The sequence below is a fragment of the Euprymna scolopes genome, chromosome 12 (genome assembly GCF_053919585.1).
Source record: "Euprymna scolopes isolate OS-2025 chromosome 12, ASM5391958v1, whole genome shotgun sequence".
Taxonomy (NCBI): domain Eukaryota; kingdom Metazoa; phylum Mollusca; class Cephalopoda; order Sepiida; family Sepiolidae; genus Euprymna; species Euprymna scolopes.
The window spans coordinates 50,836,689-50,860,370 of NC_136493.1; the positions used below are offsets into that span (position 1 = coordinate 50,836,689).

The window sequence follows — 23,682 nt, forward strand, 5'->3', positions numbered from 1 at the left end:
AAAAAAATCTCCATAAATACTTAGAAGCGATCCCTGGAAGACCAAGCTGTAATGAAATACAGATAGCAGCCATAAAGGGAACAGTATCTATTCTTAAAAGAGCCCTCAGATATAAATTTAAATCATAACAGAATCAACTGTTAGCTCCAGGAGGGAGCTCCTTGATCTCTTAAAACTTACTGAAGTAAAATACAAAAAAAAGCATTCATCTTTATTATATAGACTTTAAAATTTTATTCCTTTCGTATACGAATTTACAAACCCAACATTTTGATAATCTGTATATGAGGCAAAGACATGCAATCGAATTTAGGGCCTTATTTTTGTTATTTTTGATTACCACCCTGGACTTAGGGTTAATGTTGGGGTTAATGAATCACATGTTTTCGTCCTCATCATAATCAAATAAATTTCTGATTAATTATATCAATTATAATTTGTCATATCACAAGTTACCATCACTTATTAAATAATCATCAAAATGGCAGTCTTCTGAACTCATGTCTGAAAGTTAGTAAAATGTGAAAATCTATTATATAAAGTACAATTGTCTGTATGTATGTGTGTATGTTCAGCTAAAACTACAAAACAAACACCCACAAAGTTGGTATTTTCTTGATTGGTGTTGTCCCAGATCAATTAATATTTAAAATTAAGGAAAAAATAACCATTCTTTAACTCTAAACTGGTACAAGAAGTGGGAGGGGTATGTTTTCCAGCCATCTGCTTTACTAACTAAAGGGGTGTAATTCTGGATTTTTTTACAGAGTTATTTTCCTTATGCTGGCTCATTCCTTGAATAATCCATAAAAGTATGTGTGCATGTTCAAAGGGAGGCATGGGTTGGGTGGAGAAGAAAGAGTTAGGTGAGGTGAGGGAAGGGGGAAGCTGGGGAGAAGATATAGAAGTTTTAGTAGAAATATGTTACACTTTTGTTCTGATCAACGCCGGGTAACCCCACTAGTCTACTATATAAAGGGTAGTTTTATATATTTATGTCGAGTTAAAAGTAAAATATTACGAAGCAAACACCCACAAAGTTTGTCTATTCTTGCTTTGCATTACACCAAATGAACAATACATAAAGTTTAAAAGAAATTATTCATTATTTGGAGATCAACCGGACTGGGTTTCTTCAGCCATTTTCAATATTATGCATTAATTTATAAGGAAAATTCTAACTCATTCGTCAAGGAATCTATTATATAAATAAAAGTTGTGCACATGTGTATGCTCAGCTAGAGAGGTGTGCTGTTTGGAGTAAAAAGAAGGGATTGGAGAAAGAGAAGAGAAACACAGGGAGGGAGAAAGAGAAAGTGATAGTAGGGGTAGAATAGTTTTAATAGAAATGCGGTACACTTTTGTATCCTATTAGTCTTAAATAAAAAAAAGAAATTAAAACTTGAAATAATGATTGTCAACACAACAGAAAATTTATACATTTATACTGTTTTAGATGATGGCAATAGCTTGTACCCAAATGAGACAAAAAACTGAATATTTGAACAAATGCTCTTCTTTCAACTCGGATCATGGCATCAAAACATTGAATCAAACGTTACTAAAACAGGTCAATGCTTATAAGTACCTAAGTATCCTCATGCAAAGACTTTCACATCAGAAAGGGGGTGGTATGGTCTGCTTCTAATGATTTGAGCAAAATATGGACATCAAATCTCAGCAAAAACATCAAATTGAAAATTTTAAAATCTATAATACAGCCCATCTTTCTCTATGGTTTGAAAACATGAACATTTTCAAAAAGTTGGAAACATACCTGAATAGTAAATATACCCACCTGCCTTCTCATAAGAGCCCAAAATCTCTCATGGAAAACTCATCCAACTAAACAACAAATCTATTGCAAACTTTCATTTGCATCAGCTGTTGTCAAAGCAAAACGTGTTCAGTTTGCAGGTCATTGTTCTATTGCAGTAAATGAAGTCATTCCTTCCTTACTTCTAGGGAACCCTACTACTCACTCTAGAAGTAGAATACTTACATACCCAGATGTCATTTCATTGCAAGGTATACCAATGTTGAGAGGCGGGATCTGGGAACAGTCATATGGGATCAGGATATCTGGCATAAGTGTGTGAATTGAAAGATAATGACATCCTAGCATGTGCTGGATGGTTTTTAGAAATTGACTTCCAAACTAACCTATCTCTGGCTAAGCCTTTATTCATCTCACTTTCTCTCCAGTCAATTTTTATCCCTTCCTCCCATATTGTTCTTGCCCTTCTGAACTGCCCTTGCTACTTCAAATGTCCTTGTTTACTAAATGCAAAAACTCTCACCAATTCTTTCAACACAGCCATGTCATTGAAGTCTACTCCTTTGCACACATCTTCCTATGCTGTTGGGGTTTAATCTTCCTCTGAGGTCATCAGTCTTTAAGTCTCATTTCACATATTCATTGTATCACTCTCATATCAATGCAAGCATATACTCAACAATTACTGGCCAGATTTCACATCCATACATCATACGGCTATGACAAGAGAATATTCTTTTCATTATTTTGACTTTTGAGTATATATCAGTTAATATCTTATATGTACTTAGATAGAGTTGTATGGTTCTCGATGGATTAACTGTGTCCGATATATACTCAAGAGTCCAAACAATGATAAGAATATTCTCTTTTCATAGCCCTAATCATCACGCTGCATATACATGTCTGGTAGACTCTTCCATTTATTGACCGTATTAATGCTTTGCTGATTTGTAATGACAGAATATTCCTTAACTTACTCACACCACTCCTAATTCCTGCAATCACATTAGTACCTGCTCTCCCCTGTGCTTCAATGGTATAATCCAAGAATACATATCATGCAATAATCTTTTTTTTTTTTTTCGTTTTAGTATTAAGATGTTTTTATCATTTTCAATTGAATTCTGAGATGATGCACAGGTAAAAATGGCACAAAGCAAGTACATAAAACAATGGTTCCCAACCCTTTTTTTTTAAGTGACTCCAATTATGCAGGGGTGTTTTTTTTTTTTTTTTAAAGAGTTGCTATACTTTTAAATTGACAACTCTATTTTCTTTCATTGCAGATTTGGCAACTATCGGTTATTTTGAGTTAAGATTGGTTTGGCAATTCATCATGAAGAGACTGACACCTGAGCAATCTTTGCAAATTGCTAATGATACAATCAATTTACTGAGAGAAACATTTCATGAATGAATGATTTCACAAAATGGACTTGTCAACTGGCCACTTCGTTTGTGCGATTTAACCCCATTAGATTATTTTTTGGGGGGATTTGTTAAGTCCTATATCTATTCTAATAAACCAAACACAGTAGACCACTTGAAAAAACAACACTCATTATTGCTGAAATAGTCTAATTTAATGCGTAGAGTTTCTGAACATTGAACCTCTAGATTACATCATATACGTGCGAGCCGCAGGACCATATGGCCAAAATTGTATTTAAATTTTGAATGCCAAAAATTAATCTTTGGAATAAACTACATATTTTTAAAATAAAAATATTGGTGTTTATGCACTTATGTTATCATGCGATTTTGAAATAGTATTTTGAAGTTTCACAATATCTTGCATTATTTATTAAATTGTTAGATGGAAGTACAGAATAGCTACAAAACATCCTCCATTCCGCATGTTAAGAATGGCTTTCAAAATAATAATGTTATTTCAGCACGGTAACATAAATGCATAAGTACCAAAATATTTTTTGTGATTTATTTTAATTTTAAGTTCACCACCTCAAAAAAAGAAAAAGAAAAAAAGCCCTTTATTACTAGTTGTTGGCTGTATAAGTAAGGGACAAGCATTATAAATAAACACAGGAGTGAATTGAGGAAAGCATTAAGATTAGAGGTTATTTTTTATGTCTAATTGTAAATATAATTTCTTTTTAAATTTAACAAATTTATTAATGTTTTATCTAAGATTTTTGTCTACAATTTTTCATGTGCCATTTTCCCATATTTTTTCCTTTGTGCCATTTTTTCGTATTCATCCATTTGTGTCATTATCTAAATTTGTTGTCAAATATTTTAAAGACAGAAAGGAATCATTTTCGTATCTACAGTTTCAATTAATATTAGCTTTTGATAAATTAAAATTAATGCCACATAAGAATGTTTAGAAAATATATGAGAGATTTTAATATTTAAATTCATGTAAAATCCCGTGATCACGGTCAAAAATATATTGCTAAAATAAATAAATAAATAAAATAAGCTAAAGTTGTGCCTATTGAACTACTACATGGTATTGCATCTTGTCCGATTTAACTATTTTTTTTTAACCTTTCACCCCGTGAGAAATTATAAATAACCATAAATCGTTTATTTTTAATAATTTCAAGTTTTATTATTTAAAAATATACTATAAAGTAAAAAAATCATTCTTTGAAATTGACTTTAAAATACACAAAATTATAAAAAAATTTCAAAATGGCGTTTCAAGAATTTTCAAGATGGCCGCTTTCGTTAGATATTGGTCGGAACTTTAACACTCAGAATGCACATTGTATTGAAGTCATGTGGCTATAAGATTACAATTTGATAACGTATTCCTACATTTCTGAGTTCTAAATAGAAACATATCGCCAGAGTTACCATTTATTTATTACTTTCTTTATATTTAAATTTTATAATGCTTAAACTCAAAACTGACTCTGCTATACTCGTATTATGGTACGTGGTACCAGTTTTTATATAAAACACACTTTAAATGATTTTGACTGCTATATAAGTAACACTATTCATAAGATTAACTTTTATTAGTTTAAAAACTTTTAAAGATAAACCATTTAAACAAAGTTTATAATTGTTTTCATCCGTTATGTACAAGGGAGATAATTTCAGTGAAATGCATGTCGGACATTTTTGTGATATTGTATGTAGAAATGTGTTTCACCGGAATTTGCAGCTTTAAAATAATTGCTATTTTTAATTTTTGTTTAGATATTTGATTTTGAATTGTAAATATTTGGCTGAATAAATGTTGTTTAAATAAAAATATGAAGATTTTGTTATTTATGTTCCTGAAAACGAGGCTCGGCTCGTTAGAATACAGTTCGGCGGCCATGAGGCTAGTTTGCTTGGACGTCTCTGTATATAGGCTCCTAAATTTCCGAAATTTTTGGAGGCCGTCTCGTTGGCCTTTTGAGATTTTTTGTTTTTATAATCTTTTCAAAAAGGAAAAGCAATAACTGCGCACACAAGCATCTTTTTTAATGTGACCGTAAAGATGTGAAGTAGCGTGTTTTGTTAATTCAAGACGCACGTCTACGTTTACATGCGGTTATGTCTAAGAATGTGTTGTGTTTGTGCCTGATTTCTCTTTAGAGGAAGGCATATATGCAAAAACAAAAACAAAAAAAAACAGAAACAATTATATTTTTATATTTTTTTTGTTTTTAAAACGATTCATCAACGTTTCTAATTAATATCTACATATTTCTAGATTGTTTGGTTCACATCGACAAATCGAGGTTTCGGATCGTGCGACCTCCTCAGAGCCAATCTATCATTGAACACCGCTTCTATAGCATCGAGGACTATTCGATCGGATATATACTAAACTTATTACCTGCTAATAAGCCTAAACCTTTCTTGTTTAAAAATAACAAACGACGGAACAGAAAGAGAGAGAGAGAGAGAGAGAGAGAGAGAGAGAGAGAGAGAGAGAGAGAGAGAAAAAAGAAACTTAGCCGAAAAGATTTAAGGATTTTGATTTCCTTTCAAGTATCAGCCCCTGTTTTTTTATTTTATTTTTCCCCCTAACCCCCTCAAAAATATTTGTGGAAGGATATTTAAAACAGATTAATATATATATATATATATATATATATATATATATATATATATACACACTAATCGGAAATGGATGTCTCAAGCGATACAACGAGCGCCACTGCTGCATCCTCAGATGAAACTATGACCGACGAAACCTCCAAGCCGGTAAATACCGAGGTAGAAAAAAATCTGATTATTTTCCTATTTTATTATATTTCAGTAATAATTAAAAAAAAAAAAAAAAAAGACTTTGTTAAATGATCAAATAACCACATGCGATAATTGTGACGATCTATTGAAATAGATTTTACATCATCTTTTTTGTTTTTATTTGTGTTATTTACATCTTCCATGTTTGTTTATTTTTTTTACTTACCCCTCCTAAAAGCAAACGTTTACGGGTGTATGTTTTCAACGTCTCTAAATTTCCATTCGATTTTCAATTTGTAGTTTTTTTTAAATTACATTGTAGTTTAATACGTGACGTACGTGACATAGTAAACATACATACTTCTACAGAATTTGAACCAAACTATTTTTTTTTTGCACTAGTGCTGTTTAGCACTTCCAAATTGTTTTCTTTTTTAGAGACTTCCGTCATCGCAAGGAAAGAGTAGAAGCCTCTGCTCCCCATGTTAATAATGGCTTTCTAAATGTGCTTGGGAATGTTAAATTGCACAAGTGGCGTTTTTTGTTAACTCATAATCAAACTCCGGCAATTTATAAGCATATATGGAATCTGGGGTTTGTATTACTGTACACATAGATTCGAAAAAGTTGTCAAAAAACAAATATATAACAAATAAATGTTATCAAAGGCAAGATAAGTTACTTTTCTACCAAACTGGATATATTTTTCGTGTTTTTATTCAATGTAACATATTTATTCAGCTCGAAAAACATACAGTGTTTACCGATGTATTGGAAAATTCAAGATGGCGTCTGATTCTCTCTATAACACGGTAAGTTTGGGAAAAGGTGTTATAAATAAAAAAACTAGACAAAATACTATTAAAAAGCCGCCGAATATATGTCAACCTATGTCACGGTAACATATATTGAGCGAGTTTTTAACAGTATTTTATCTTGGTTTTTATTTATAACACCTTTTCCTTATACTTACCGTGTTAAAGAGAGAATCAGACGCCATCTTGAATTTTCCAATACATCGGTAAACACTGTATGCTTTTCGAGCTGAATAAACATGTTACATTGAATAAACACACGAAAAATATATCCAGTTTGGTAAAAAAGTAACTTATCTTGCTTTTGATAACATTTATTTGTTATATATTTGTTTTTTGACAACTTTTTCGAATCTGTGTACAGTAATACAAACCCGACACTGAAATCGTACATAGTTACAAGTGTGTATAGTTTACAGTAAAGTTACATTCGCATTAAGATTAATAAAAATAAAATTAAAGCTTGGAATTAGTTCAAAACAATTTATTTTTCAATAAATTCATAATTTGTAAGGTTAATGTAAAGAAAAAAAGTAATTAATATCAAATTAAAAAAAACAATTGTAGTGCTTTAGTTTGCTATTAGTGTAAAATTGACACTTTATAGCTGGTTTAATCTTTGTTTAAAAAGTGATAAGTTTTTGAACGTCAGTAAAAAAAAAAAATAAATAAAACGGTTTACTTTTTTAAATAGTGGCTGTCATGTCACGTTATGAATTTAATAACTTATTTCAAACTATTTCTAACTTTAATTATTCCATTTTCTTAAAAATAAAATAATTTACTATGGAGAAAGTTTTGCCAAATAATATTTATCAGGTAAAAAATAGGACCAGTTCCATTTATGTATGAGAAGATTTGTTTTATAAGAATCTGCTACTATGCTTTTAGTTATAGTTTTCGTTGCAGCGCAGAGATGATGATCTCTAACGGAAAAATTTTATAGCTGGAAAAAAAATCCATTTTACCGCCATGATTCAAGGGGAGATGATCATTAAGTTTTTCTCGAAAGAGGGCGCCACCTGTTTTTATTCTTAAAGGAAGAAAAGAAATGTTTAAAAAAAAAAAAAAAAAAAAAAAAAATCATATTTCTAGAGCACGAGTTAAAGATTTATTTTCATTCGGCATAAATTTACCCAATAAAAAAAAAAGCACCATTTTTTTTTTTTAAATTCGAGTATTATTAGGTATACATCTTTTTTTGACTATTATTGCTTTTTAACAATCTTCTCTCATAGTGGTGACGGCTAGTTGTTGCTATTTGTGTGAGCAGTAGCACGCATGGAAAGTGTGAAGAATAACTTCGAAATTCATGAAAGAAAAATGAAATTTATTTTTAAAGATTTTTTTAAAATAATTTTTTTTATATTTTAAATATCATATTCGATATTATTTTAAAACTTGGAAGTAGATATATTTTAAAATCATTACTAAAAATTAGATATAACCTATTTAAAATTTATGAATTCCTAAATATTTATTTTTTTTTTTTGTAGTCAATTTTTATTATCATTTCAAAAAAAAAAAATTCAATAAACATTTTAATCAACATGTTCCCTAAAACATAAGATAACATTAGATAATGTTCACATGTCAATTTATCAGGTCTTAATGCAAGCATTCTTTAAAAAAAAACCGTTATCTTTTCCCAGTGACTAATTCTCGGCTGAACTCTTAATACCATAAGAGAAGACTTCTTGGCCTTCAGGCCAAGATCAAAGAGTAGTATCTGTTCTTCAGATGCTGCACTTTAATTTCTTGTTCTGTCAGTGGAGAAGAAATCCTTCACGACTGAGACAATTTTTATCTTTGTTCCTTTCTCAACGTTAAAAAAAACGACCCTGGTGTCTAACTCCCGTCCCGTGGGGAGACAAAATAAATAGGTATTCTCGGCTGAACAATTGAATGCCGGCAATATAATTTAAAAAATTTATCTGAATAACACGAGTCCCTATTTACTTTCGTCCCTACGAGGGCGGAGCTAACCACAAGATCTGTTCGTAATCTGGGGGAAATCCAGCTCCCCAAAAGGGTCACGCTCCCTCACTGACCAATACTAGAACAGATGAAGTGTATAGTATCAGATCAGATACTACAATTTGCTCAGAGTCTAACATAGACATAAGAATAAGTAATAACATGTCTAGTTATCTGAAAAAATATTCTGAACACGTTTTTTTTTCTTTTTTAAATATTTTTAAGCTATGACGTTTAAAATTAGTCTTAAATGTACTATATATAGTAATTTTCAAAATGAAATTAAAACAGAATTTGTTTTAAATTGTTATAGTTCTCTTTTTTTTTCACTTATTTTTATTTTATTGTTTGTAAAGTAGTGCTAAAACAAACCGGTAATCACATCAAAACCGGTAGTGAAAGCCATGTTGGCCATTTAATTTTTTTTTTTTTTTGAGCGCCAAAAATTATAAAAACTGTTTTAATGTTTCTTTTTTTTTGTATTTTTAATTTGATGTAATCTATCAAAAAAAAAAAAAAATACTTATATATACATAAAAGCAAAGTGATTCCATTTCTCACAACTGTTGATTTGCCACTTTTTTCCCCTTGACATTTTATTCAAATTCAAATTTCAGAACAGAATTCATTTAAATAACTCAAACTTAAATTTCTGATCGTTTTTTTTTGTATTTTTTTTGAATGGGAATTAATTTATTTAATTTGAGGTTTGTATTACAATTCACAGAGGTACGAAATAGTTGTCAAAAAAGCAAATATATTGCAAATAAATGTAATCAAAGACAAGATAACTTTCTACCTCTGGATAAGTTTTTAGTATTTTTATTTTATGTAAATTTTTTTTTTATTCCGTTCGAAAAACAAGTAACATTGAACGCTCCCAGAGAGCAAGAAAAAAATGGCTGCGATGTCTCTCTATACCTTTTGAAGTCTCGATAATCACTTAAAAATAAGAAATATAACAAACTGATGGTAGAAACCTACCCAATAAATGTCACGGTAATATTTATTGGATGGATTTATACCATTTATTTTTTGTATTTCTTTTTGAAGTCTTTGTCGAGACTTCAAAGACATCGCGGTCATTTTTTTTTCTTGTTCTTCGGTAGCACTTAACATTACTTGTTTTTCCAACCAAATAAATATTGTACATTAAATAAAAACAAACAAAACTTATTCAGTTAGGTAGAAAAGTAATTTATCTTGCCTTTGATTGCGTTTATTTGTTATATATTTGTTTTTTGACAACTTTTTCTTACCTCTGTGGATTGTAATACAAGCCCATGGTGGAAAATTCCTATGTTTGACTTTGTAAAAGTGACGATAACAACTGTTAACAAACTTCACCATGACGAACCGTTTTTTTTTGTCAGCCAATGTCAGTTTTTGCATTTAGTGTAAGAAGACTTCAGAAATTGAAATTCATAAAACAAATACAATTTCACTATTTTACAAGACTAAAATAGGATTTACGTTTAGGCACTGCATAAAAATAAGACATATAAATTATATTAAATATTTCCAGGTCACATGTACAGTATATGTAAAAAAAAAATGTTCTAACAAAGATACTGATTTCGTCTGCTTAGCAGTCATTAAAATAATATTATTATTAAGTAACATTTACCCAAAATCACAAATCGATCAAGGTTGGGTATAGAATTTCTTGAGTTAATCTACTTTCCTGGCCAATGCAGGGATATGGGTCGATTAGTTTTATATATATATATATATATATATATATATATATATATATATATATATATATAACATTCCTTTAAATTCACAAACAAGTTTGGTTAATAACTGAGTAATATATATACTCTGTCCATGTTATGAAATGAAGTTGAATTTTCCCCCCTCTCAAATTAAACACAGAACTAATACAGAGGAACTACTCTTAATTCCAATATGATCACGCTTTCAGTCAGAACCTGCTGCACTTTCTAGAAATTATCAGTCCGTTTCATTCAATTTTATAATTTTCTACATTAATTCCAAACAGACTGACTCTCCCAAAACGGTTCTAGAGGAGTTAATAGTCACTCTGTTAAAAAAAATCTATCACTCTCCCATAATTACTGAGAACTCTGCTTTCTTTATCTGATCCACTTAACAGAAAAGACCATCATTGTTTCATTTACTTATTCTATGACATTATGACTTTCCCACGTAAATAAGTACCATGTTTATATTAATATCTACTTTTTACTAAGCACCTAGAAAGAACGTTTTATTCTTAATTTCTGAATTTTTGAGATGAAGATTGATAGTTTGTATTATTCAGACTACTATTCTCATCTTAATTTGCTATAATCACAATATGTCGGCCAATTTAACTATGACCTTCTTTAAAAAAGATGCACTTGAAGGTTACATTGGCCAAAACATTGTGAATATAATAACCGAGATGAGAATAGTAGTCTCAAACATCTTGGTTCGTATTCTGACTCGTGGAAAACCTAGTTCAAAACAGATGTTCCAAGTCACAAACAGGACATGAGTGTAGAATTTTCATGCATTGAGGAATGTGAGAGGAAATGTGTTATTCAAAAAAATGGAGCAGTCAGCAGCTCTGTTACAAAGTCCCCCCACAGGTGCCCTATATGCGGGAGATACTTCACAGCTTGGATCAGATAGACAAACCATCTCCCCCAGACCTAAAAACAAAAAAAAGAAAAGTGGTAGTAGGCATGCAGGCAGGCCCGAACCCGTACCGTGAAGGAGAAAAAGCATGTGAAAAAAAAAAGACGTCTTTGCCGTCTATCACCAAGAAGTGGCGAAGGTTTAAATTAAGGTTAGTCAATGGAAAAGACGAGATGACTTTGGAAAATATCGGCAAAAAAAGCGACCAGTTGGAGGTGAAGGAATTAATATTTTTAGCTAATTTTTCGATATTTGTCGTCTGAAGGGTTGAGCTTCAAAACGATACCAATCTCATGAAAATCTGTTGCCTCTGTCGAAAGTTTTAGGCAGACATACAAACGTACATACATTTAAACAGACAGGTGAGATTTAGTAGCCTTGAAGTTAAGTCTGATGACATACCATGAGGCCAGGAAACCAGTGACTTTTGATTAGTCAAAAATATTATAGAAGATGGTGACCGAGTGCCACTGATTATTGCAGCTGTGTCTTTTGTTCTGAGAAATGTGTGTGGCAGTGTAATTGATAATTTTTTCACATTATAAAAAAGATGCGTAAAAAGCTGAGATAATTACTTTTCAATTTTTTTCAAAACCGAAGTGTTATTCAGAAAATAGTCGTTTTTGTACAAGGAGTGTCAGACAATAGAAACAATATATAGTATCCCTGGTTGACTGTAATCCCCACTCGATTGTCTATATTGATAAAATTCAGAAAACTTCATGTACCTGTGTTCTTTGCATAGCACAATAATTTCAATCACTTTATATGTTGCAAATCATACTAATGAACTTGATGGTTGGTGAGAAAATTATCACAACTATATTTGTTTTTGCATCACAATTTGATTTAAGTGATGATGTGAAATATGAATTTTATACCAGGTTGACAAGAAAGCTCTTGCGGTTTTTAACTTTTAAATTCAGATGAACATATCTCGGCGCAAACAAAAATTTATTGATTGAAATAAGCACCATTAGAATCAACACACTTTTGCCAATGCAAAACAAGTGTATTAATGCCAGTAACATAAAAATCTTGCATTCTGATGGTGATTAAGTCGAAAATGTTTTTGATATCGCTTAGGTTTTTGAAGCATTGCTCATGCAGGAAGTGGCTGAGATGCTTGAAGAAGTGGTAGTCGGTAGGTGAGAGGTTTGCAGAGTGTGGTGGATAAGGCAGAGTTCGATAGCCCAATTTGTTCAATTTCTGCGGGCTTGGTTTAATGTGTGATTGGGCATTGTTGTGGAGGAAAAATGGGCCTTTTCTGTTGACTAATGCTGAGTGTAGTTGTCGAAGTTTCTGATGCATTTCATCCATTTATTGACAGTAATTTTCCACTGTTAAAAAATCTAATGGATGAGACCAATTGCAGACCACCAGTCAGCATGACCTTTTGGTGCAACTCTGGCTTCGGGAAGTGTCGTTGAGCCTTATCGGCATTTAACCAATGAGCTGAGCGTAACCAGTTGTCATAAAGAAACCTTTTTTTGAGTCACAACTTGGTCAAGAAACTGGTTGTTCTTTTTGCATAAAAGAAGGAAAGATGACACTTCATAACAGTGTTTCTTTTGGTTGTTATTTAATTCTTGAGGCACCCATTTATTAAGTTTTTTTGTCTTTTCAATCTTCCTCAAATGGTTGGAAATCGTCGTATACATTATGCTTAAACCACCATTGTGCTTTGCGTTCAGTAGTGGTCCTGGGCCAAACGCTTTGTTGATATTGCGAGCTGTTTCAGCAGCTTTTCGGCCTAGCTTGAATTGAAAAAAATTATGCGTATTTACTTTTTTCCATCTTGTATCTAACGTTCTAAAAAGAAGATGTAATTGTTTTAAGACGATTGTAACTTAATTATTAGATGGAGCAAAAAATGCCCTTTAGAATTTGTATATCTATAAAAGTGAAAATGTCTGTGTGTGTACATTTCCCTACCAAATTACTCTGTCAACAGACTTGAGTCTTGACATAACGAGTATTGAGACTTAGGAAAATCTTTTTAATCAGTTTTCAAACAGAAATTTGGCTGTCAAGGGGTCAAAGTTCAATGATTTGACTTTTGAAAACTCTACCAAACTTCTCTGCCAATTTTGGGTCTAAACACTTGAAATTTTAAATGTAGTTTACTTGGACATGGATCAAACTTTTTAATTTAATTTGAACCCAAAACAATAGATGTTAAAGGTCAGAATCGGGGTCAAAGTTAAATAAAATTAACCTCTGTCATCTCTACGAAATTACTCAGCCAATTTCTGTTCTAAACATTTGAAATTTTACATAAAGTGTATTCAGAGATAGGGAAAGCTTTTTAATTGGTTTGAGTTGCCAAGGAGTCATAGTTCAAAGGATTTGACCTTTGTGGTGTCTAGCAAAACTACTCAGACAATTTTGGGTCTAAATATTTAAAATTTATACATAATGGGTATTCAGACATGCAGCAAGCATTTTAATCAGTTTTGAGGTGAAAATTTGGCTGCCAAAAGGTCAAAGTTGAAAGAGTTGATCATTGCAGATTCTACCAAATTCCTCCACCAATTTTGGGTCTAAACACTTGAAATTTTAGAACGGACATGGGTAAAACTTTTTATTTGGATTTGAGACCAAAATAATAAATTTTAAGGGATCAAAATTGGGGTAAAAGTTTTTAAAAATTTACCTCTGCGGTTTCTACAAAATTACTCAGACAATTTTTGGTTTAAACATTTGAAATCTTACATAAAGTGTATTCACACGTAGGGCAAGTTATGAACAGTACATAGGGCCCAAGCAAAGCGGGACTGAACTGCTAGTGACATATAAAGTAAAGGTATATAACTTGTTTGAAAATACATCATTTGAAATCAAAATTAAGTTTTGCAAGAACCTTGTCAACCTCTAACAACCAGCTTGTTGCAGTAATTAGTCATGTTGAGAGAAAAATGTTGCTGTGGCAGAAACTTTGAATTGAGTTGGAAAGCCTACGGTGATATTAAGATGGATCTGGTGATGGGAATGCAGGAGAAAGAATTTCCTCTTGTCATGGCATGTTGGTTGCAAACACATTTTTCAGAAAAAAAAAATTACATCTCAATATGTATTAATCTGGTTCAGTAAATACTAGATTATTTGCTGGATAGGAAAAAATGATACAAAAAAAAGTGATGTGAAATTAATACCTGGTGCAAAAAATGTGACTCAGTACAAACTGTTGTTTACAATTTTGTGCTGAAGAAAACTCATGAGTTAAAGAGAAAGTTTACCTTCAGGAGAAAGGTGTGGAGATTAAATGAACACTACGTGAAGCACAAGTTTAGAGACCAATTGATGGAATATTTGGCTATCAAATTCCCTACATACAAGAAATGTGGAAGATGAAGAATACACTGTTAGTGGTAACAGACCAGACTTGTGGAGGGATGGAAAAGCCCCCAGGGTACAGGATGAGATGATGTTAGAATAAGGAAGTTGAGAAGTGTATAAAAAAAGTGAAATGAGGAATCATAGAATAAAAGATTGAGTGAATAATAATACATATCTGGTGCAACAGAGGGAAGCAAAAAGAGCAATATACAAAGCTAAGGCTGAGCAAGTCAGATTTCTAGATAAGGGATGACCAAAAGAATTAATTATTTAGATGAGCTAAAGAAATGACTAATATGGATATGGAAATGTTAGAAATTATAAAATACTGAATTTTCATGGAAGTTAGAAAAGCTAGAAGTTGCACAAGCATATCTGGTCCAACTATAAGAACAACAATATGGTATGAGACGCTGTAAGATGAAGGGTAAGAAGGACCCTCAGTTGTTGCAGAAATGCTGAAGACTGTGAATGAAATGGGCATTGAGATGATCAAACGTGACAAATCGGATCATAAGACTTGAAACTTACTGCAATCGTAAATTGCTACGAGGAGAAAGTGGAAGCATTAGATAGAAGTAATTGGAGGTTTAAAATTAATGGAGCCAGTTCTGAAAGTGATTAAGAAAATTATTAAACAGCAGATAAGAAGTTGGATAAGCATAAATAAAACAAAAATAATTTGGTTTTATGCCTGAGAAAAGTACCATTGATGCTATATTTGTCCTGAGACAAATGTAGAAGTACCTTGGTAAGAAAGAACTTGTATTTTGCTTTTGTGGATCTGGAGAAAGGTTTTGATAGGGTGCAAAGAAATGTTGTGTGTTGGGCTTGACATAAACTAATGTTGGCTATTCAGCCCTGAAATGTAAATATTAAAAATATTTAATTGGTTCTTTTTTATTTTGCGTTGTGCAATTATAACTTACCACCTAGAATGTAAGCCTTTCTTTGTTTTTGGTGATAATTACAATTCCGGTCATTTTTATAGGACACAAGAATGTAGATCCAAATCCATCTGGAATGTGTGCATGTGTGTGCACACCTCCAATTTTATTGGCATTGCCTCGGCTCAATATCCAACATTAAGGGCAGGAGAGTTGTTAGCAAAGGTTTTTCAAGCAATCTACATAAATACTCAAAGGTTGTATTAGAATTAACAGCACATTTAATGTCAGCTTTAATGTTAAAGTAATAGCATTTGATGATTCCATACTGAATCCATTGCTTTCCATTTGTCTTTCTTTTGTATGGATTTCTCAGAAGAGATACTGTATGCTGATAAATAAGTATTTGCCTGTGAAACAATGGAAGGTCTACTTTTTAAGTTACAAACTTGGAGAAATGCTATGGAAAGTAAATGTTTGAGAGTGAATGGCACCAAGTGATGATCAGTCATAGTGTTGGAAAGCTCCCAAAATGGAAAATTCTTATCTCATCTCGTAACAGTCACTCCAGAGTTGGGTTGAACTAGCTTCTTCCAAGGGAGGAAACGTTTCAAATTCACAAGCGATCTCCAGTTACATATATATACCAGTTAGAGAGAATGATGACATTGTGTTTTTGCAATTCTTGCAGGGAGGTGTTGACGTTATCTTATATACAGTGCCTGGTATTCCCAAATGGATATCTTATCTGGTACTGACCAGACCTGACGTTGCTTAACTTCAGTGATTTTAATGAGAATCGATGTGTGATTATGCCGTATATCATCTCAAAGTAAACAGTAAATAAAATGCTAATTATATGTAAAGAGTGATTATTTAAGATTCTTAAAAGGTGAAATTTAAAATCAATTAATCTGATCATTGTTTTGATACGAATGACCGCAAACAACACTGTAATTGCTTTCTTGTTATTTATATTGCCAGTTTGTTTCTCCTTTCTTTACTATATAATCTAAAATGGATAAATTTAAATTTATTGTTTAGTTTTGAAAATCTAACAACTTAAGATAAACACAAACTAATTGATATATTTGAATGATGTGACATGCAACCATTGTAGAGAAGCAGTAAGTAGGAACATAAAAATTATGAATTTTTATGAAGATGAACACGTTAGAATTAGGAAGAACTATAAAAATCAGGAAAAATTCTTCCATTTCAAAGATTTATTTTTTCTTGTAGTAATTTTTTCTCTTTTAAATTTCTGGTACTCAACTCTATAACAGGACTCTACCATTGCGACTGATTTTTCAAAGTGGTGACTAGAAATAATGAAACGCTTATCTTTTGGCGATTGCCTTTCTTTCACTGAAAATCTTGCAAAGCTCACTACTGAATGAAAAGTATCTTTTCAACTGTTTTTTTTAATAAAATAGTCAAATTATTTAAACAATAAAAGGTTTAACAAAACAATATATTTTTTTTTTAACAAAGGCTGTATAAAAAAACATCTGAGGAAATTCAAATGTTTACACGTTCAAGTATCAACATATTCAGTGTATATTTAGAATTACACTTATTAAAAAAATACAAGCAAATCTTTATGATGTACGTACTCGTCACAGAACGAAGATGTCATATTCTAAAAATCATATGGGTTTATAACTTTTTTATTTGGCTAGTAAACAAAAATATTTAGTTGTCAAAGGTCAACTAAAGATAAATTTGTCTGTAGAGCCTTGTATAAGACAAATGTGCATTTGTTTTGTATATAATTATAAATAAATATACTTTCATAGCCACACATAAGAATTAGTAAGTAAAACATATACCTTTTTCTAGCCACTGGATGAAACCAGTTCAAATGGTGAAGGAAAATAAGATAATAAATAAGTTTGACAACTGCTTCAGACTAACCTCGTTGCCTGAATTGTAATTGAAAAAACATCCTGTGAAAAATTAATTTATTGACATAATTCTGTGATTTTATATGTTAACTATAGTAATCTATCTACATAGAGAGTGCCAACACTGGGGAAGCATTGTTTTCTTCATCTTTGATGGAGAGTGAACACTTATGGGATGATGGTAAAACTTGCAAAGGAAAAACACACAGCTTTGAAGATGCTTTTAGCACTTCAGTATAATCGATTAATGACACAGTAGAATAACCGCACTCTCTCTAGGTGGAAGTTCTGTTTTCAATCATGTGGTGAAGCTCTCCAAAAAGAGAGAGAGAGAGAGAGAGAGAGAGAGAGAGAGAGAGAGAGAGAGAGAGAGAGAGAGAGTATGCTATAGTTTTTTTTTTTTATTCTACTCTGGAGTTCTTTTGATCATTTGTGTTTTTATGGTTGTATTTATTAAGTATGAATTCTACATACCAGTCACAGATATGTCCCCAACAATCAGTCCGATAGAATCATAAGCATTTTTAAGTAAATGATGACCTTGCATCTGTCAGGCTGAGACATGGTTCTGTGCAGTTATAGGAAGTCCACCTTCCGAGGCTTTACCATCTCTCACTTTGAGAAGGGGTTAGCTCATTGGTAATTGCCTAAGGTTCCCCTAGCAGGGAATACTTATTAATACTGATAATATCGTGGCCTTCGTTATAAAGATGGCCGGCCAGCTGAAAAAATGACGTCATCGCCGAGGTCCCAACAAGCAAGATATGTGGAACTCTTAGGCTGTCAATAATGAACAGTAATTTTTACAGACAGCGTTACAAAACTTCAAAATTGGATTAAAATAAAGAAATAAAGAAAGAACACGATTTATACTGAAACTCATCTAATATTAATAATAAAAAAATAATAAAAAAAAACACAAATTATTTGTTTAAGTATATTATAAGCAATTGAATATTTCGTTGTATTATAGATTTTAAAGATTAGAATGCGTTCTTTAATTACTTATAAATTACATTTTAAAAAAGTGAAGGAACACGATTTGATTTGAAATAAACTTGAAGTTTATTTAATATAATTAAATGAAAATTATGCATGTAAGATTATGAATATTTGAAGCAGAACACAAGCAAAACATTTGATATGAGTTAAGACAATAAACAAATATTAAAATTAAACTTTTTTTTAAATCAAAATGAATATTTTTTTAAATCAAAATGAATATTTTTTAATCAAAATGAACCACAATATTTTTTTCAAAATCAAAAACAATATTTTTAATAAATTCATGAAATATTGCACAGTAAAAAAATTAACCTAAAGAAAAAATCATGTTTCTTATTTAAGATTATTTCACCACATAACAAAAATAACATGCAAAATCATTTTTTTATATCCATATTTTCAGTTTGTTAAAATACGTGGGTTTGTATTACTGTACACATAGATTCGAAAAAGTTGTCAAAAAACAAATATATAACAAATAAATGTTATCAAAGGCAAGATAAGTTACTTTTCTACCAAACTGGATATATTTTTCGTGTTTTTATTCAATGTAACATGTTTATTCAGCTCGAAAAACAGTGTTTACCGATGTATTCGAAAATTCCAGATGGCGTCTGATTCTCTCTTTAACACGGTAAGTTTGGGAAAAGGTGTTATAAATACAAAACCGGATAAAATACTGTTAAAAACTCGCTCAATATATGTTACCGTGACATAGGTTGACATATATTCGGCGGGTTTTTAATAGTATGTTGTATAGTTTTTTATTTATAACACCTTATCCCAAACTTACCGTGTTAAAGAGAGAATCAGACGCCATCTTGAATTTTCGAATACATCGGTAAACACTATGTTTTTCGAGCTGAATAAACATGTTACATTGAATAAAAACACGAAAAATATTTGGTAGAAAAGTAACTTATCTTGCCTTTGATAACATTTATTTGTTATATATTTGTTTTTGACAACTTTTTCGAATCTATGTGTACAGTAATACAAACCCAATTACGTTAATGAAATGAATTGTACTTATTTACTATGCCTCCCCACGGGACAGAGTTAGACACCAGGGTCGTTTTTTAACGTGGAGAAAAGGTACAAAAATAAAAATTGTCTCAGTCGTGAACGATTTCTCCTCCACCGAAAGAGAACAAGAAATAGAATGCAGCATCTGGAGAACAGATACTACACTTTGATCTGGTCCCGAAGGCCAAGACTGTTTAAGACCACGAGTGAACGCGCGTTTTTTTTTGTTTTTTTTAGTTTAGTTTCATTATATATATATATATATATATATATATATATATATAAAATAAGTATTTTTAAATTTTATCTTTCTAGCTTTAAAAAAAAGTTTAAAAATTTTATCAGCCGGCATAATTTATTTTTAAATATTGAAAAATTTCAGGAAAATTAATTTTTGTTAGATTTTTAAACGTGTGTCAACAGCTTAAAAAAAATCGTGTTTTAAAGAGTCGATGTTGTCTCGCATTTTCATTAGTTTTGTATACTGTAAAAAATTTTTTTTTAATATTAGCAATTTATTTGAAGCTTCTTTTGAATGGTAGAACATTTAGGATGATAATATTGAATTAAATTATAGTTACATCGTGTTAAATACAGGGGGTGGGGAGCACGTTAAAACTTACTTTGCTGAATGGAGATGGTGTAAAATCTTTTTTTTTTTTTACTGCATTATAATTCTTTATCTTTCGGAAATGAAAATACTGTCACTTTTTGGTCCTTTACGATAATTTCCTCAGCAAGTTGGAACGATGCACCGTGAAGGCATTTTAATAAAAAAAGAAATATTACACTGACTTCAAGACGTTACGAATGCCTACCGGTGACTACCGGTGTCACCGGTATGGACTATCCGTGATGACGTCAGCAGATTAAATTATTTTTGCTCACCGGCCATCTTGTCTTTTAAGACGGTCTTGATAATATACAGCTACAGTCACATTGACCCAGCGATTCTCAGTAGTTAAGTTAAACCTAGCTACTATTAGATGGGTAACTATTTAGGAATACCAAGTGCTGTATGCAAGAAAACGGTGAACTCTTCCTCCACAAAAATATATATAATAATATATATATATATATACCACCCTGAAGATGCTTTAGTAAGTACTTAAGTATAATCTGCACATCCACATGTTTTGACAGAACAGAACAACCAGACCCTCTCTAAACAGAATTTCTGTTCTCAATTATGTGGTGAACTAGTTTTTGTGTATTCCTTTGATTACCAAATTATTTTGTAGATAATCTTAAATTATAAAATTGTGAATAATAAAAAAAGAAAAATACACAAGTCGATGTAGTAAAACGGGACTTTATAATTAATTATGCACAAAATTTCTCTTCTTTTATCTGTTTTACAACATACCAATCCTTTTTGGGTTATTTAGTGTCGAAGCAAAATATAATTATTTATTAACCAACAACGAGTTATCATTGTTGACCAAGAGTTTAACAGACATTTGTACACATTGTGATTATGTATGGAGAGTGAAAATTGACTAGTGAGGGTTGAAGACATGTGTTGCATGGAAAGAAATAATGAGAATGGTATGATATATATGTATATCATAGTCATAATGTACTTCCTGGATTCTGGCAAAGCATTACCGGAAGTAGTGACAAGGTAAATCAGTTCCTTCACTTTGATTTTTCTTTAGTATTTCTATTGTGAAGAGATTTATTGAAATAAAATATAAGAAAAGGACATTATTGAAAAATATGCAATACAAATTAACAAAATTATACAGATAAAAATAGCATAATTAGTCTTTATTTGGATTTTTAATCACAAAATTAAAAAAAAAAAGAAGTTTTTATTTTATTCCAAATTTTATCAGAAATATGTTTATGAAGTTTTTTGTGAATTTTAAAAATAAGTTTTTATTTGAATTTATATAATAAATGTATGTTTATGAAAGTATAAAAATAAAATTATTTAAATCAAAATAATATTTCAAACATCATAAAAATAACGTATCCAATACATAATATTCCCAAAATAGTTGACTTTGATTCTCTGCCACCACAGGAATTCATGCAGATGACTACCGAAAAGACTCAATTACGAGGAAAACAGAAAAATGTTTAGAAAGATTTACTCTTGTCATATAACCCCCCCCCCCACGCCGGCCCCATGTATTTTTACGTTTTGCAAAATATATGCGGATGTTACATTGGGGGTGTGGGGGTGTGAGAGTACAGTCATTTGAAAATTTTTAAAAAGCATTGAATCTTTAATTGATACTTGTATTGTGGAATTGTCCCATTACTAATATATATAATCTCTATTATTATATAAAAAGAACTTGGTCTGTGTGTGTGTGAGTTCCGTTCCCTATGCACTCCGACACGGGTGGGCCCATTTTTACTTTTGAAATTTCAACAGAAGGTACTTGATGTGTCTGCGAATGTTCTCATGTAATTTTGTATCGAAATGCGTCTAATTATGAAAAATCAATAATCAAAAGAATTTGAAGGAAGTTTGATTTTGATCAAGGTTAACACTTTTATACAGTCTAACATCACAAGTGCATTTGAGAAGTTTTATCAGCGCATAAGCAGAAAGGTTCAGCCTATAAAATCAACTGTAGATTTTTTATAAGACAGAAGACATGTTCAAAATGAATTTTTTTTTTTTAGAGCACAATTGAACCATGATACTTGACTTTTGTATGTTTTAACTTTAATTCAAGTGATTATGTAAAAATAATTTCATAAAATAAACAATTGGTTTTTTGGTAAGGCAGTGGCATGTTTGAAATGAATATTTCAGGTTAGAGCACAATTGAACCATAATACTTGACTTTTGCATTTTAAACTTTAAGTGAAACCATTATTTACAGATAATTTCATAAAATCAACAGTAAATTCTCTACAGTGTAATACAGGCTACAATGTATTATGGACTGTCACTGCTGGGAAGCTTCCTCCCAGTACACTGCAGAGAGGGAGGGTCCATAACTAGAGTAGGCAGTCAATCGATTTGATTAAAAAATGGGTGATTTCACAGATTTCGATGACAAAATGGGAAGGTGGAACATTTATTGATCTTCATTCAATCCCAGACAACAGGTCATCTTGCTAGTGTATATATATATATATATATATATATATATATATTTCCCCAAAACCTCTGGTCTTAGAGAGGAGACTAAAACTTGCTGTTATGGTTTCAAATGATCTGAAATAGCAGCAAGGGAGATTTGATTCCAAATATTTCTCATCTGTTATATCTCTCCTCTTTTGGAAATAGGGTACGATTATGAATATTTCCAGTATCAAATAATCCTTATACACTGTAAAATTTACTTTATGTATGGAAACCCAAAAGGGGAGATATAACATATGAGAAATATTTGGAATCAAATCTCCCTTGCTGCTATTTCAGATCATTTGAAACCATAACAGCAAGTTTTAGTCTTTCCTACATCAAGGCCGGAGGTTTTGGGGAAATATCAAATATTTTGTAATTCATATGCAAAACTAGGAAAACAAATGACTATGATTGAAACATTTTATGACTGTAAAAAAGTGCCAAAAATAGGTTCTAGATGATAGATGATCCTCTTAAAGTGCAGCCTTAAGGGCAAATGTCACATGGCCCACTACACAATTCAGGCCATTACCTTTCCAACGAGACTTCATTTGTTAAATTCTGATCAGTAGTTGCTGAGATTTGGAACTTTCAAAATTGCCAAAAGAGGTGCTATCTATATATCTATAAAAGTGAAAATGTGTGTGTGTCTGTGTACATTTCCTACCAAACTACTCTGTCAATTTTCAGTCTACAGACTCGAGATTTGACATTAGGGCTATTGAAATTTGGGAAAATCTTTTTAATCAGTTTTCGGACAGAAATTTGGCTGTCAAAGTTCAACGATTTGACTTTTGAAAACTCTACCAAACTCCTCTGCCAATTTTGGGTCTAAACTCCTGAAATTTTAGATGTAGTTTACTTGGACATGGATCTAACTTTATAATTTGATTTGAGCCCAAAACAATGTTAAAGGGTCAAAGTAAAAAAATTTGACCTCTGTGATCTCTACCAAATTACTCAGCCAATTTCTGTTCTAAACATTTGAAATTTTACATAAAGTGTATTCAGACATAGGGCAAACTTTTTGACCACTTTTGGCAGAAACTTT

At 31.3% G+C, this 23,682-nt stretch overlaps 1 protein-coding gene and 1 pseudogene across 5 annotated transcripts in view; both read left to right on the forward strand.

Annotated features, from left to right (window-relative positions):
- The first annotated feature begins 5,763 nt into the window (after positions 1–5,763).
- The window catches only part of LOC145291282 (zinc finger MYM-type protein 4-like), a 117,211-nt gene continuing 99,292 nt past the window's right edge, over positions 5,764–23,682 (forward strand). For 2 of the 5 annotated variants that reach the window (XM_080136930.1, XM_080136932.1), the window contains exon 1: positions 5,766–5,962. In XM_080136930.1, the coding sequence (XP_079993056.1) occupies positions 5,873–5,962 (90 nt within the window). In that variant the 5' untranslated portion in view covers positions 5,766–5,872. Of the gene's footprint in view, positions 5,963–23,682 lie in introns of all 5 variants that reach the window. The other 3 variants (XM_080136929.1, XM_080136931.1, XM_080136933.1) reach the window with 3 other exon arrangements.
- LOC145291818 (U2 spliceosomal RNA) lies at positions 8,440–8,591 on the forward strand (annotated as a pseudogene).